This window comes from Pleurodeles waltl, chromosome 12, assembly GCF_031143425.1.
Source record: "Pleurodeles waltl isolate 20211129_DDA chromosome 12, aPleWal1.hap1.20221129, whole genome shotgun sequence".
NCBI classification, from domain to species: Eukaryota; Metazoa; Chordata; class Amphibia; order Caudata; family Salamandridae; genus Pleurodeles; species Pleurodeles waltl.
The window spans coordinates 545405991-545422333 of NC_090451.1; the positions used below are offsets into that span (position 1 = coordinate 545405991).

General features: G+C 45.0%; 1 protein-coding gene across 1 annotated transcript in view; it reads right to left on the bottom strand.

The window, feature by feature from the left end:
• EDC4 (enhancer of mRNA decapping 4) overlaps positions 1 to 16343 on the bottom strand; it is a 703483-nt gene that overhangs the window by 679800 nt on the left and 7340 nt on the right. The window contains exon 2 of the mRNA XM_069217586.1: positions 3968 to 4127. Coding sequence (XP_069073687.1) covers positions 3968 to 4127 — 160 coding nt within the window. The remainder of the gene's footprint in view (positions 1 to 3967; positions 4128 to 16343) is intronic.

Sequence of the window (16343 nt, forward strand, 5' to 3'; positions counted from 1 at the left end):
CATTTGGGAGGTTAGCGAGTGCTCTTCTGTATAAGAGCCTGAAGCTGGGTCGCTTGCAGTTTGTTTCGGCATCGAAACTTTGTCTGCGTGTTTTTTCGGCTCCGAGGTGACTTTTTTCCTTTTCGGGGCCGAAACCTCTCGGCGTCGATCTGTTTCGGTGCCGCTGTCTCGGCGTCGAGCCGTGTCCACACCGGCATCTCGGTGTCGAGGCTTGTCTCCAGCACTTTCTCGGTCCCGAGAAGGCTGCGTGCCGGTGTCTCGACCGGAGTCGGACGATCTCGGCACTGTTTGGGCCTTTTTCGGTGCCGACGGTCGGTCACCGAATTTATGGGTCGAGCCATGGCCTGGTGGCAGTGGCGTCCCCTGGGCCTTGTAAATGTTCCTCTGAGTGGATTTCGACGTCTTACTCACGGTTTGTGTATCGTCGAATCCTTCGGAGTCTGAGTCTTGGATCGAGAAGGTACCTTCCTCTTCCTGTTCCTCGAACTCCCGTTGGGCTGTCGGTGCGGACGCCATCTGAAGTCTTCTGGCTCGACGGTCTCTGAGTGTTTTTCGGGACCGGAACGCACGACAGGCCTCGCAGGTGTCTTCGCTGTGCTCAGGTGACAGGCACAGGTTGCAGACCAAGTGTTGGTCTGTGTAGGGGTATTTATTGTGGCATTTGGGGCAGAAACGGAACGGGGTCCGTTCCATCGGCGTTCTTCAGCACGCGGTCGGGCCGACCAGGCCCCGACGGAGGATCGAAAAACTACCCCGAAGGGCACCGGAGCTCTTCGATCTTTGATGCGGTGTGGAATCTAAGTACGCCGATCCCGAACGCAACAATACCGACGAAAATCTTCTGAAATTAGCTAATTTTCCGTTCCGAAACTCGGAGCGACAGGAACACGTCCGAACCCGATGGCGGAAAAAAAACAATCGAAGATGGAGTCGACGCCCATGCGCAATGGAGACAAAAGGAGGAGTCACTCGGTCCCGTGACTCGAAAGACTTCTTCGAAGAAAAACAACTTGTAACACTCCGGCCCAACACCAGATGGCGAGCTATTGCAGAACATGCGTATCTACAGCGACAGATGCCATCGAACTGCAGCATTACAATGGGATGAGTTAGGGAGTAGAGTTTCTTGAAAAACACCTACAAAAAACAAGTAGGAGGTGCAAAGGTAAACTGTTCCAGAATCTAAATCCAGAGGTAGAGAAAGTTTGATATCTGATTAATTATTTGGGAATCTTTGGATTTCAAACCAGCTAGGTATGTGCTCCTAGCAATGCAGATGCCAGCATACAACCTATGTTTAGAACTAACAAAGTCTAGCATATTTAGGTAGAAAGGCCTTTAACAGATTTTGGATTCTGAAAGGAGAGGGGCAATTAAGTTCTTTCAACGTAGGGTCGATGTGATCAAACTTTCTTTGATGGTAATCAGTCGAGATGTTGTGTGAATTGCAGCTTAGACATAAATAGAAGAGGACTCTGGGAGACCATTGAGCAACATGCCACTGTTAAGACAAGGCTCTGTACTATGGACTGGATGTTGACAGGATGGACAACATGATTTTCCACAGTAATGTGATCTGGGATCGTTCGGTTTACAATTTATTCTTGACAAAGCCCAATAACTGAGTGAGGGATACCAGACAAAGCCATCTAAATTCATACAGTTGAGCCTCTCCCAGATGAGAGGTGACACAGTAATAGCTTATGCGGTCTAACTGAGCGTATGGAGAACTGAATTTCAAATAAAATGTGGATATAGTCACGTATAAATGAAGCCAGGGCAGGATCTAAGTTTAAAGATGTTGTTAGCCAAACGCAGTTTAACATCCAGATGTCAGTCATCAGCATACTGGTAGAAAACAATGTCTTGTTTTGCTGAACAATATTCAAATTGGCTTCACAGAAAAGAAAACATAATGGGAACAGATACAGGCCCCCGAAACTGGTAGAGATCCGAGTGATTCCATCTTTTTCAATTGTTTTTTGATGAAGAGGTCAGAGGTGAACCAAATTAGGATGGGGTTGGTGATTCTCACGCAAAAAGTGAGTCTCAAGTAAAATTTGTTCAACAGCATCAAGGGACAAGGCCAGGTCAAGCAGCACCAAATAGACATGGCTCACCATTATCGTTGATTGATACAATCGAATCTGCAACATGAGAGGCAGTGGTCGCCATACTGAAGTGAGAGTGAACTCAAGACTGGTAAGTTTGGAAACTAATGTAAACACCAATGTGCTTCCGAAGCAGGTTAGTTCCGGCCCTTTCACGGATTATTCCATTGGGAGGGAAGGAGAATAATATGGCAGGAGCTGAATTGAATTGCCCCTGGAAAAGAGGAATGAGGCATGGGTCTGAGAAGAACTCAGCCACATCAATAGGACATGGGCTGCTAATGGGCTCAACTGACATGACATGCACTTGTCCAGAAAACACTGACCAAATTCTTTGGAAGTAACACAGTGGATGGGCTCTGAAGCAAGCGGCGGTGATTAGCAGTAGTCTCACAAATGAAAGGGAATATGCTTTCACCCTAGGTTAGCCTGAGCCCTCAGGGACATGATGGCAGGGGTGTTGCAGAGGGCATCCTATTGGTAGTTGGGCTCTTATATTCGGATTGCCTCATTATGGGATCACTTGAGAGGGAGAGAGACTCTTTTGCTGTACTCAGTCTCTTGGTAGTGCATTCTTGAGTACAGTGTGAGGACGTTTCTGACAATGGAGGCACTGGATAATGCAAGGGGTGGGCAGAGCACTATGAGGAGTTTATTGATAACGGGTGCATTAGGCAATGCACAGAGGGCCATGTTACAAAATGCATCTTCCGAGGTACCTTCTTAAGTTTTGATAGGGCTCCAGATGATGTTGCAGAAGGATCTCTGCAAATGGAGGGGAAACAGGGTCAGATTGACCAGTCTGTGTTAATGGAAGAACAGCCTATGCAGACAGAGCTCAAAGGTAGGAATGAAATGGGGCATAGTGAGATATAGACCCAGAAACAGAGAAAATTGCTTTCTCAACTCAACCATGCAGCATTAAGAAGTGAGGCTAGACAGTATGGATTATTTTGTCCTCAGAACAAAGCCTTGTGATATGTCCAAAGCAGGAAGACCCTCTTGGAGACGACAAAAAAGAGCCAATCAACTTGAGGATCATGGCAACATTCACTACCCTGCAAAATGGAAGATCTGCCACTTGGACACGACAATTCTATTTCCCCGCAGAAGGACAAATCAAAGACCTTACGAGAACATATGAAGAATAACATGGAGTGAATTAGAGATAAATGTTGGCTGCTGGGGGAGCGGAGGGTGATTTCAAGTGTTCAGCGCAATGGCGTCAGCCACACTGTCTGCGATAGATGCAAGATTCTCCGCTAGAAGAGTTTATGGGAGACCTGGGAATAGAGCTGTATTATCTTGTTATTTCCTTTTTGATGACATTTTCCCTGCCCTGACATCTTCTACTGGAGGGTAATGTTTCTCAAGAGAGCCACAAGATTACAAGATCGACGAGTAGATGTTTAGAGATAGATAAATATCCTCCAAGCTGCTGTGATGTTTTCTTGCCTCCAAGGGATTGATCTGTGGTTTGATATATCTATTAATACTGCTTGAATTGATTAAGTGTACTTAACATATCTGAAACTACTCGCAAGTCACTCAAAGCGGTTATCACACAGGGTTGATTTTAGAAAGTGTAGGATGTTATTCAAAGGTTTTGTCAAAGGGATGAAAGTGTGACATGTAAGTCTTGATTCATGTGAGGTTTGCAGCTAGAGTGAGTGTTTTTTGAAAGCTAAGTAAGATCCCCCAAACGACTAAAGGGTCAAAGAGACTTGCAGATGCAGGAGCTCATGGTGATTCCCATGGGTACAAAGAGTGCATGTTATACCGAGTATCACTGGAAAGGATGGCGGCAAGCTGGTTACTTGAAGGTTGCACTCAAACAACACAAGTTTCATACTTACATGACTTGCTTATCCTGGACGTTTTTCATAGGGACATTTAGCAGGTTCACATTAGAGAGAGAGGAACTATCTCCGGCTCCTAGTGGATCTAGAGACAGCAAACCATTTAGGTCCCCATTGTAGGAGCTGCTGGGATTCCTCGGGTCTTCATTGGGTGAGTCTAGCAAGACAAAGATATGTAATCAGTCCTGGAAACTACTCAAGCATTACTCATTACAAAATCAAACATAACAACAAGCCCAGAACTTGCAATGTCTGTAAGATAGATACAGCTAAAATACAGACCTCCCAATGCAAATGGCCTAGCCATTGAACAAGACCTCCTGAAGCGATCTCTAAAGATCTTGCTGTTCTGAAAAGTGTCAGATAATAACTAAAGCTCATTCCTGTCCGGGCCCCAACAACCTACAAAACTAATTTTAACATTCTGATTTGTAAGAGTGGGTACATCTCATCTGGCAGACAAAACAATGAAGAGAACTCACTGTGACAAGAGGCACTACAAAAAAAACACTAAACATTATCTGCAGTCAATCTACTCGCCCTCAACAGCACCCAAATGATCTGGGGTAGGGAAACTAGGGTTGCTGTGCAGAAAGACATTCTATAACCCCTTCGCTGCCAGGCCTTTCCCCCCCTCCTGTGCCGAGCCTTTTTTTGGTTATTTGGGGCAGTTCGCTCTTAGGCCCTCATAACTTTTTGTTCACATAAGCTACCCACGCCAAATTTGCGTCCTTTTTTTCCAACATCCTAGGAATTCTAGAGGTACCCAGACTTTGGGGGTTCCCCTGAAGGAGACCAAAACATTAGCCAAAATACAGTGACATTTTTTTTTTTTTTCAAACAAATGGGGAAAAAGGGCTGCAGAAGGCAGCTCGTGGTTTTTTCCCTGAAAATGGCACCAACAAAGGGTTTGCGGTGGCAAGATCACCATCTTCCCAGCTTTCAGGAACAGGCAGACTTGAATTGGAAAACCCAATTTTTCAATACAATTTTGACATTTTACTGGGACATACCCCATTTTTACTATTTTTTGTGCGTTCATCCTCCTCCCAGTTAGTGGCCAAAATGGGTGAGAAACCAGGATCCCAGAAAGCTAAACATTTCTGAAATGTAGACAAAATTCTGAATTCAGCAAGGGGTCATTTGTGTAGATCCTACAAGTGTTTCCTACAGAAAATAACAGCTGAAATAAAAAAAATATTGAAATTGAGGTGAAGAAACAGCCATTTTTCTGGAATGTCAGATTTTTTAAAGCAATATACCGTTACATCAGCTGGACTCTTCTGGTTGGGGGGATATATAGGGCTTGTAGGTTCATCAAGAACTCTAGGTACCTAGAGCCAATAAATGAGCTGCACCTTGCAATGGGTTTTTTATTATATACCAATTCATTTGCTGAAATATAAAAAGTGAAAAATAGGTATCAAGAAAACCTTTGTATTTCCAAGATGGCCACAAGATAAGGTGTTGAGAAGCAGTGGTTATTTGCACATCTCTGAATTCCGGGGTGCCCATACTAGCATGTGAATTACAGGGCATTTCTCAAATAGATGTCTTTTTTACACACTGCCTTACATTTGGAAGGAAAAAATGTAGAGAAAGACAAGGGGCAATAACACTTGCTTTGCTATTCTGTGTTCCGCCAAGTCTCCTGATAAAAATGGTACCTCACTTGTGTGGGTAGGCCTAGCGCCCACGAAAGGAAATGACTCAAAACACAACGTGGACACCACATTTTTTCACAGAAAAACAGAGGTGTTTTTTGCAAAGTGCCTACCTGTGGATTTTGGCCTCTAGTTCAGCCGGCACCTGGGGAAACCTAGCAAACCAGCGCATTTTTGAAAACTAGACACTAGGGGAATCCAAGATGGGGTGACTTGTAGGGCTCTGACCAGGTTCTGTTACCCAGAATCCTTTGCAAACTTCACAATTTGACCAAAAAAGAAAAACACTTTTTCCTCTCATTTCGGTGACAGAAAGTTCTGGAATGTGAGAGTAGCCACAAATTTCCTTCCACCCAGCGTTCCCCCAAGTCTCCCGATAAAAATGGTACCTCACTTGTGTGGGTAGGCCTAGCGCCCACGAAAGGAAATGGCCCAAAACACAACATGGACACATCACATTTTTTCACAGAAAACAGAGGTGTTTTTTGCAAAGTGCCTACCTGTGGATTTTGGCCTCTAGCTCAACCGGCCCCAGGGGGGGCAGAAATGGTCTAAATACAATTTGCCCCCCAGGAGAACGACCCTTGCTTAATGGGTCGCTCCCCATCTTTAAAAAAACTAACAAACAAACAAAAAAAACACAAAACAAAATTAGCCCTGGTGCCTAGAGGTTTCGGCCCCCCCCTGGGGGAGGGGGGGCAGATCGGCCTAATAACAATAGGCCGATCTGCCCCGGGGGGGGGCAGAAATGGTCTAAAATAAATTTGCGCCCCTGCCTCCCCCTCCACCACCCCCCAGGGGAGCAGCCCTTTCCTACGGGGTCGCTCCCCTTGCGTGACATTGGCGCAAAAAAAAAAAAAAAAGATCCCGTGCCTAGTGGTTTCTGCCCCCCTTTGGGGCAGATCGGCCTGACAACATTAGGCCGATCTGCCCCAAGAGGGGGCAGAAATGGCCTAAAATAAATTTGCCCCCCACCCCTCCACCCCCCCGGGGAGCGACCCTTGCCTACGGGGTTGTTCCCCTTGTGTGACATTGGCACACAAAAAAAAATAAAAAAGATCCCCGGTGCCTAGTGGTTTCTGCCCCCCTTGGGGGCAGATTGATCTAAAATCGTCCGATCTGCTCCAGAGGGAGGCAGAAATGGTCTAAATACAATTTGCCCCCCAGGGGAGCGACCCTTGCCTAATGGGTCGCTCCCCATCTCTAAAAAAAAAAAAAAAAAAAAGCCTAGAGGTTTCTGCCCCCCCCCCTCCCCCAGGGGCAGATCGGCCTAATAACAATAAGCCCATCTGCCCCCGGGGGGGCAGAAGTGGCCTAAAATAAATTTGCCCCCCACCCCCCTGGGGAGCGACCCTTGCTTACGGGGTCGCTCCCCTTGCGTGATGGTGCAAAAAAAAAGATCTCTGGTGCCTAGTGGTTTCTGCCCCACTTGGGGGCAGATCGGCCTAATTAAAATAGGCTGATCTGCCCCCCAAGGGGGTAGAAATGGCCTAAAATAAATTTTCCCCCCAGGGGAACGACCTTTGCCTAAGGGGTCGCTCCCCTTGCGTGAAATTCACACACACACAAAAAAAACTCCCTGGTGTCTAGTGGTTTTTGTCCCCCTTGGGGGCAGATTGGCCTCATAAAAATAGGCCAATCTGCCCCCAAGGGGGGCAGAAATTGCCTAAATATAATTTGCCCCCTATGGGAGCGACCCTTACCTAAGGGGTCGCTCCCCACCTCTAAAATCAAAAAGAAAAAACAAAAACAAAACAAAAATTATCCCTGGTGCCTAGAGGTTTCTGCCCCCCTGTGGGCAGAAAAGGCCTTAAAAAAGAAATAATGTCCCCACCCCCCCCCCCCGGACGACCCTTGCCCAAGGGGTCGCTCCCCTCATGCCAGTTTGATTTAAAAAAGAAATACCTGGTGTCTAGTGGGCGTTTCAAAAGCCGGATTGCTTTACAATCCGGCTTTTGAAACGCTGAGAGAGACTTCAAAGGGAAGGAAATTCCTTTCCTTCCCTTTGAAGCCTCTCTGGCCTCCCTCACGTGATCGGAAGAGAAATGCTTTGCATTTCTCTTCCGATTGCGCTGGAAGCTGAGCTTCCAGCACGATGGGAGGAGACCTCTGACAATCAGCGCACAATCGCGCGCTGACGTCACGGGGGTGGGGGTCGGATGGAAGGGGAAGGTCTTCCCCTTCCATCCCTTCCTTGGGGGGTGGGGAGGAACCCTGCAGAGGGAGCGCTAGCGCTCCCTCTGGGCTCTGTGCACAGGACGTAATGGTTACGTCCTGGGCACACGAGCACTGTGCCCCAGGACGTAACAATTACGTCCTGGGCACAGAAGGGGTTATTCAACAGTACTTCCCTGTAAGATCCCTAGGCTCACTCAACCAAATCCTATTACATGCTTAGCTCAAAACCAGACTCACAGTCTACACTTCACGGAACCAGCAACAGACAGAATACAATTCTCTTACACACAAAACGTACACAGATCAATCATTTATCATCAATACACTTTGTGAAATCTCAATGCATATGGTCCTCAGAGAAGAGTGCTTTAAGGAAATGTAGTTTGCAATGCTGCTCTCTACAGGCGTATTGTATATACTCATACCCAATACAAGGACACTATTTGTTCTGGAAATGCAGATCCAGCTACACCAAGAACATTCCATCCATCCATCCATCTAGAAGTGGTTTCATACTGTTAAGAACAATTTGTTTGTAAAATAGATTACCTCACCTTGTCAAATGCAGTTGTGCTGTTGACCATCCCCATCCATGGACCTTTCTGCACTTGGCAGAATCCAGTATTTAAAGCGCCCCTTAGGTGATGTGAAACTTTGCTCTTGATCGCTGTGTCAGACAATCATGTGGACTCCATGTTTTGTTAGCTGCCATCCTAAATCTTAGGCTTTTAGTTTCAAGCCCAGGACAATAATTCTAATCTGTGCCTTTGCAAACCAAAGGTTTTCCTAGAGCGTTTCTCTAAGCACTCCTATTGCCTTGTGCTTCACGGTGCCACACTGCATAATAATCAATCAATCAGCATTTGTAAAGTGCAGCACTGTCATCCCTAGGGTTATCTGGGCGCTGAGGGTGCCGGGTCTTGGTCAAAAAGCCAGGTCTTGAGTTTCCTTCTGAAGTCCTCCAGGGAGGGTGATGTTCGGAGGTGGAGAGGTAGGTCGTTCGGGGAAGGAGCGGCCCCTGATGCTGTTGCGATGGATATGGGGGGGTGAGTGAGAGCAGATAGGAGGGGCACAGGTGTCTTGTGGGCAGATGGAAGTTCAGTCAATGGTTGATGCAGGATAGTCCTTGATCGTGTAGGGCTTTGTGTGCATGAGAGAGGATCTTAAACCAGCATCTCTTATGGATGGGGAGCCAGTGGAGGTTTCTGATGTGGCGGTGGGGGAGAGGGGGTGATGTGGGTCTGTCTGGGGGAGACCAGAATGAGTCTGGCAGCAGCAATTTGTGTGGTTAGGAGTCTTTTGAGAAGATGCCTGCATAGATAGTGTTTTTGTAGTCGAGGCAGCTGGTGACAAGGGCCTGGGTGACTGTTTTTCTGGTGTTGTCTGGGATCCATCTGAAGATTCTGCAGGGCATTCGAAGGGTGTGGAAGCAGGAGGAATGGACTATTGACCTGTCGTTTCATGGTCAATTGGTTGTCGGGGATACCACCAAAGTTTTGTGCATGGTCTGTAGATGTGAGTGTTGGTCCAAGTGCTGCTGGCCACCAGCTACGGTCCCAAATGGAGGTGTTCTTTTTGAAGATCAGTATCAGCAGTTCAGTTTGAGGCAGTTTGGCTACACTGATCATGGTGTTGCAGAAGTTGCTTTTAGCATTGGCAGGGTCCTCGATGAGCGAGAGGATTAGTTGAGTGTCCTCTGCATAGGAGACTATATTGAGTCCATGGGATCTGACGCCGTCTGTGAGAGGTGGTCATGTAGATGTTGAACAGGGTGGGACTGAGAGATGTTCCTTGGGGTATGCCACATATAATATTCTTGCATGCAGAGGTGAAGGAAGGCAGTCAAATGCTGTGTATGTGTCCTGTCAGGAAAGAGGCGATCCACTGAGGGAGTTTTGTCGTATGCTGGTGTTAGAGTCTATCGATGAGGGCGTGGTTGGAGACTGTGTCAAACGCAGCCAAGAGGTCAAGGAAGTTTAGGGTCGCTGTTTCTCCACGGTCGAGGAGAGTTCTAATGTTTGTGGAGGCAAACAGTGTGGTTGGGTTGTGTGGTTGGCCCGGAATAATGACTGTGAGGAGTCGAGTAGGTAGTATTGTTAGAGGTGTACGTTGAGTTGTTGGTTGACAGCTTTTTCTATTACTTTGGCCGGGAAGGAGATTAGAGAGATCAGTATGTAATTTTTGAGGTCACGAGAACACAAGGCATGCATTTATGATTATGTACTCCTTTGGAATGTATGAGGGTTAAAACTAGAATTTACCCAACAATAACCGCTACAAGAAGTGACACCACTTCCTGCCTACACACTTCTTCAGTCAATTCTCAGGGCGTTCTACCATCCATGTGTCCCCAACAAATGGCAGACACCGGACAAGGGTATTGCCTGTCTGTGCCTGTTAAGGCCAGGATGGACCTTGGGCTAGACCCTCTTCTGAACTAGAGCCTACAAGGCAAGATAACCACGTGCTTCATCTAGCACCTGCAGGCCCTGAAAAATCATAAAATTTTTACTAGACCTGCAGGTCATGTAACTTAAATAATCTACTTGACCTAACTGTAATGGACTTGACCCATAAATAGGTCTCAAATTGTGCGATCCTAGGCAAATATTTTATTTTACAGAGTCACCTTATCCTTCATTCTCACATGAGTGTACCTTCAAATATGCAAGTTCAGCATTTCTGCTGTACAAAAAACCTCTTTTGTTTGATTACATTGACTATATGTTTGCTCTATGTATAATAAGAGTCTAGCCCATAACCAGGGTACACATGATCCATGACTTGTCTTAGTTTACTAATAGCATTGCCATCAGGGCAGAAGTATTTCACAGTTTATGTTTAAACACACTATCATTTACAGACAGTAAATTTCCAGGAAATGTCCACAAACCTTCCCACTAACTTGCAGCTTTACTGATAAAACGAAGTAGTGTATTACTAATCTGTGAAAACTGGGTTTCAGGACACATATTTATGATCTGCACATCACCAATTAAAGTGTTATTTGTTTCCATCCAATTAAAATATTTTTTTAATCACACTGAAGAACAGAAGACGGTCTTTTACAGCTACAGACATATTTTGAAATGTTCGTACAGTTGACTTAGTTATTTAAACGTTGTGTGTTAGGAAAAAACTACATAGCCTTTCTTTTCACACTTTGTACAGCAGGTCAAACAGGTCACCTTACAAAATCCTTAAACTCTGCAGTCAGAATGAAAAGACGACAAACTGATTTTTGAACTCCATCTCTGAACACAGAGCAACTGTGACAAGAACAAGAGTTAAAGGCGTCTTTTTCACTTTCTGACTGAGCAGAACAACTGGTCTTTGTCAACTCACCAGAGAGGCAACTAGGTCCTAAAAATAGCTCAACCTGATAAAATATGACTTACCATAGCCAGTTGGCGAGTAGATTTTGAGAGGCCTGACCCAACAAACACACCTAGACCACGCTTTCACTCACTTATCACCACAACACAGACCCAACCTCGTGCACATCCTACTCACCACCACACACCCTCAAACTATCACACATTCCATCTCATGAGCATCCATCCATGCACTACTCCAAGCTAAAGATTTTGCAGACACAATTACTTATTACAAGCTTGACATGCTCCTTATCACAAAAACACCACATCCATATTTCTATAGTCTCAGATATGATGAGCTTACATTGTAATGAACCAACATAATGAGTGCTGCTCAATACTGACTGGACAGTTTTGCTTCCAAAGATGTCAGTCTCAATAAATGCATTGTCTATGCCATATCCACGGAGATAATTTCCTGCACATAGCAACACAACTTTTGCCATGTGGAAAACGCTCATCACCGGATAAAGATCATCATGTTTTACTTGATTGTTCAAAAACAAAAGACAGCTACAATACGGAAAAAAACTTTCAGTGTAGAAAATTGGCAGGATAGGCTGGTTTTAGAAATGTTTAGAGCTGTGTGTACTGTTGCGTAAATTGTGACTGGAAATGGTATTACTGGTAAAAACCCAACTTTCTTCAGTGGGCCCATATTCTGGGAGATCAAAGCATTAATTCCAGTCCACGGAGGAACTGGCTTTTCTTCATTCTTCAGTCCGCACTGAATAAGCAATATGATAAATTCAGTTAAAGCAGATGTGCGGACCACAGCATCAGGTAGAAAATGCATGTCATCAGCCACTTTGAAACTTTCTGGTAGACTGGGACGTGTTGATGGCTTGTAGTGATTTTGCACATTTTGGCAAGGCAGATGCGTTGTAAGTTTCCAGCTTTGTTTGTTTACGCCTACAACTGACACAGCTTGTTTTTCAGCAGCTACTTCATTGATACAGTCTTGAAAAAGCACCATGGCAGTACCATGTGTGCTGGATATTACACACAAAAAAGAGCGGTCTCCAAAATCAAAATTATCAAGAGCAGCAATCGTAAATCCTTTCCTGGTAAAGTGACTTGGAAGTGGTGTGCTATCGGATTCACAAGATTTTACAGAATGAGTTCCTAACAAGTTCCTGCTCCGAACTATGTGATTATAACTTGTTCATATACCAATCCTATCCATTGAAGTGATTAGATCTCTACTTTTGCACTGGTCACAGATTGCATGGGAAGTCATTGGGTATCTGAGTTTTCTTTTTCCTGTGATAGAATTCATAAAAAATGATTTGGAAAAGACTGTACAGTTGCACAGCATCAGCCTGTAGGTTCATGGGATTGTCTTCCACTTCTTCATTAATATAAGAAAAGCCATCATCAATGTTGTTGGCTTCTGTTCCGAACTCAAAAATGTTAACTTGAAACAGTTTTGCTTTGCTGATATGAAAAATGATGCACCAGGTATTCTTGCTGACTCCCATGATTTGCGGAGCTATGGAGCATCACACAATGTCGTTAAATCCAAAATCTAAATCTTTCAGGACGTTTCTTAAATAGTTCCTGCTGATTTTAGTGCATCCTATGATCTTATGTTGGCAGCAAGAACTTCAAGAGTCTAATCAGCTGAGAACACCATAAGTGGCTCACTTTTTGTTAGACTGACAAAAGCAAATTCTGTCACTCTACAATCTCACCAGAAAAATGTTGATTTCATTACTATGGCTCAATACAGTTTCATCAATGGTGACCACATTTCTCTAATATCACTGAGTGTGAAGCTGTCACCAGCATTCAAGAGTTCCCTTAAAACTTAATTGGCTTTTTCAAAGAGTGCAAACTTAACTGAAGACTGGCAGTTACATTGCTGCCGGGAGCTCATTGTACATTCATATTTTCAAAATGTATGCACACATGCAGTTCGGGTGGGCATACAAATCCGTTCCAAGTATATACACTTCGCTGTTTAGATCAGCTACTCAGCTGAAAACTTAATCTTGGAAGAAACTAGCTACAGAAAAAAAAATATGTTTGCCCATTGAGATTCACATACTTTTTTCTTTCGTCAATCCCTTTGGCCCGTGTTCTGGCTAAACCACAGATAATACACTGAAGATCCTCTGCTTTCTGATCAGTTGTTGGAGGTGGATGAGGAGTAGCAATTGATCTAAGTAGATTGGCCCTGGGTTTGGTTGTCATCGCTTTCTCAGAAGACTCAGATTCTTGTTATTCACTCGTTTCTGCTAAAAAAAAAAAAAAATGAATATTTTCCAGGCTTTTATTTCATTGTATACAACTTGTAGCACTTGTTGTTACAATGATAAACTATTTGATCCTCTTCACCCATCATTTTCAATCTTTTGTGAACTTCGTCTTGCCATATTTCTGCACCGTCTTCAATTCTCTTCTGTCCAGCCGACAGCTGATGTTAGCTTTTCTTTCAACTTAGTCTGGCATATGACAAATTTTTCTTTGTTGAAGGAGTCTTCATATTTTGTGGTTAGCATCACTGTCAGGAGGTAAAGATCCCCAGTTACCACGTGCTTCACTTATGTTATGAATTTAATTCAATTGAAAACCTGAAACAAAAACAATATTAAAATAAATGACCAATCTGATGACTTAAACATTATAGAGATGCCATTTTAGAAAATGGTGGATGGGTTGCTCTGAGGAGGTATTTTATGTCTCAAAAAGAATAATCGACCCCTAAAACCTATGTTTTGGCATCAAAATGAAGTACATAGGTCTCATGGTTCCTGAAATACTACATCATCATCACAACACATCTGCCATTTTTAAAAATGTCGACCAGAAAAAAAAAAAATGGCCCGGGTTAGCAATGTCTACCCAAGCTATATTACTTCTCTAATGATATAAAAAACACAAATCAAAAAATAAGATCACTGGACAACATTTTTTTTTAACAGAGGTATATCAAGGCGCCAGGACTATTCACCACCCTTGATGTGTCATCTATTGCCCCCCATTCGAAAACATAGCCCTTCTCGCCCTGTCCAGGCTGACAGGCAGGAAACTTAGTTATTCAGGAGGCATACACCTCCAAAAGCTATCCATACCCTTAGGGTGGGCTAGGGGTTCTCTACAGCGGAGGGAAAGTTCTATCATGTTGGCAAACCTTAGAACTAGTGGGTTCTGGGTAGAAAGGTGATGCACCCCAACAGAAAGTCGTCACTTCAGGGGCAGACTAGCTGCAGGGACCAGAGGCCCATTGGCCGCTGACCCTCACACCCTTAATGCACCCTAAACTAGGATTCAAGGGGCTCCCCTGAAACCAGAAGCACAGTTCTGACTTGAAACCAAGAAGAGGCACAAAGACAAAACCATCACCGACAAATGGACATAGGACTCTGTGCAAAGAGTGGACATTCAAGTGCCCTGAGGAGACTACTACTAAAACTGTGTTATAGACATGTGCCCATGGTAAAAACATGTTGGTCCCAGCAAGAGGGACCCCAGTGGACACCGAGAAACTAAAGCACACTCCCCTGACTGCTGGAACCAGTCACCCACAATCTGCAGAAGAATCGTCGTGCTGTGTCCAAAGAAGTGCAACCTGTTGGGCCCCTCTTGAGTGAGCCCAGAGAAAGTCAGTTACCTGCAACCTGGGAGTGGTAGTGAGGCTCTCACCAGGTTTTTAGCCGGTACCCTGTTCTGGCCAACCCCAATGAAGTAACCATAGACTTTTGCTGCTGCCAAGGCTTGTCTGTCACCAGCCCGGTAACTGACAGCTCCTCAGGCATTACCAATCCCAGACCAGTTCCCAGCATCGTGAATGACGTCAGAAACAACCCCATTCCTGAGATTCCAAAAGAGGCAACTTCAAGAGGAGCAGCAAAGAATCTTTGGTACGACCAGTCCCATGATTGACAGCTGATAGGCCACCTCTGCACCCCGAGCCGCCGGACATGGTGGCAAAGTTCCAGCTGTGTAATCCAAGTCCTCGGTCCCCAACTGCCTCTACTTTCCGAAGGCAGAGTGCGAGTCCAGTTGAAGCGCCCTTTTGTCAAGTACTACAATTTTGACAGCGCCCGCAAATCTAGTCAGCACTAAGAATAGCCAGAGAACCTCTGCACCCGGACTCCTTGGGCAAGGTAATGAGAAACTGACTGTTGAGGTTTGGACTATGGACCCCCAAGACCTTAACTCCAAGTGGATTCCCCAGAGCTCACTCCACAAGATTGCACACACTGGTTTTCCCCAGTGACTTCAATGGGAGATGGTTGACCATTAAAAGTACTCTATTTTTCAACGCTTTAAAAATTCACAACTCCGGTTGTATTTAAGATTCAAAGTTCGTTTTGGTGTCTAAATTAAGATAAAAATAAATTGGTGTTGGATTTATTTTGAATCGTGTCCTTTACTTATCGTCCATGTGGGTGTTGTGAATGCTATACATGTTTCTCTAAGTAGCATGAGTGCTCTTTGCCACTCAACCAGGACTGAGCTAAGGTTGACTGGTGTAAACCAGAGTTCCACTTCTGAGTAACGTGCTAGTATTACATTGTAAGACTCCCCAGTTATACCACATAATACTGCCACTTTGCTACAGTCAGTCCCTGCACTTTTGGACACATCTGCCCCTCTCCCCTATGGATCGCACATACATTGCAAAGATGTTGGTTCTCCTGAAACTCCTGTACTTTTTTCACAGAGCTCCTGGTGACTGCCCAGATCCTATTACAAGACCCTGGGAGGACCAGAATGTGATCTTGTGTGGGGGACTGCCCAAAAGCGGATCTTGATTTCCGTGCTCCAGCACCCTATGATGAAGAGTGGCCTAGGCGTGCCAGACCTACAGCTGTATTTCGCAGCTGCACAATTCCATTGGCCCATGCAATGAATAGATTGAGACATGATAGGGAGGGCAGACCTTGGAGACATGGGTATACTGGACTGTCTACACGCACCAGTAGGGGGAGGCTCAGGGGCTAGAGTAGGGGGTAGACTTGCACCTATAGCCAAGCTAGTATGGATTACATAAATGCAGCCCCAACAGGTGAGGTTCTCTTACGCACTGCAGCAGCCTATATGGGGCATGCCAGCTACAAGGGCACTACTCGAGATCCATGACTCTCCACCATGGCAGGAGGCAGGGTTAACACAGATGGGTGACCTTTATAGCAATGGTTTCCT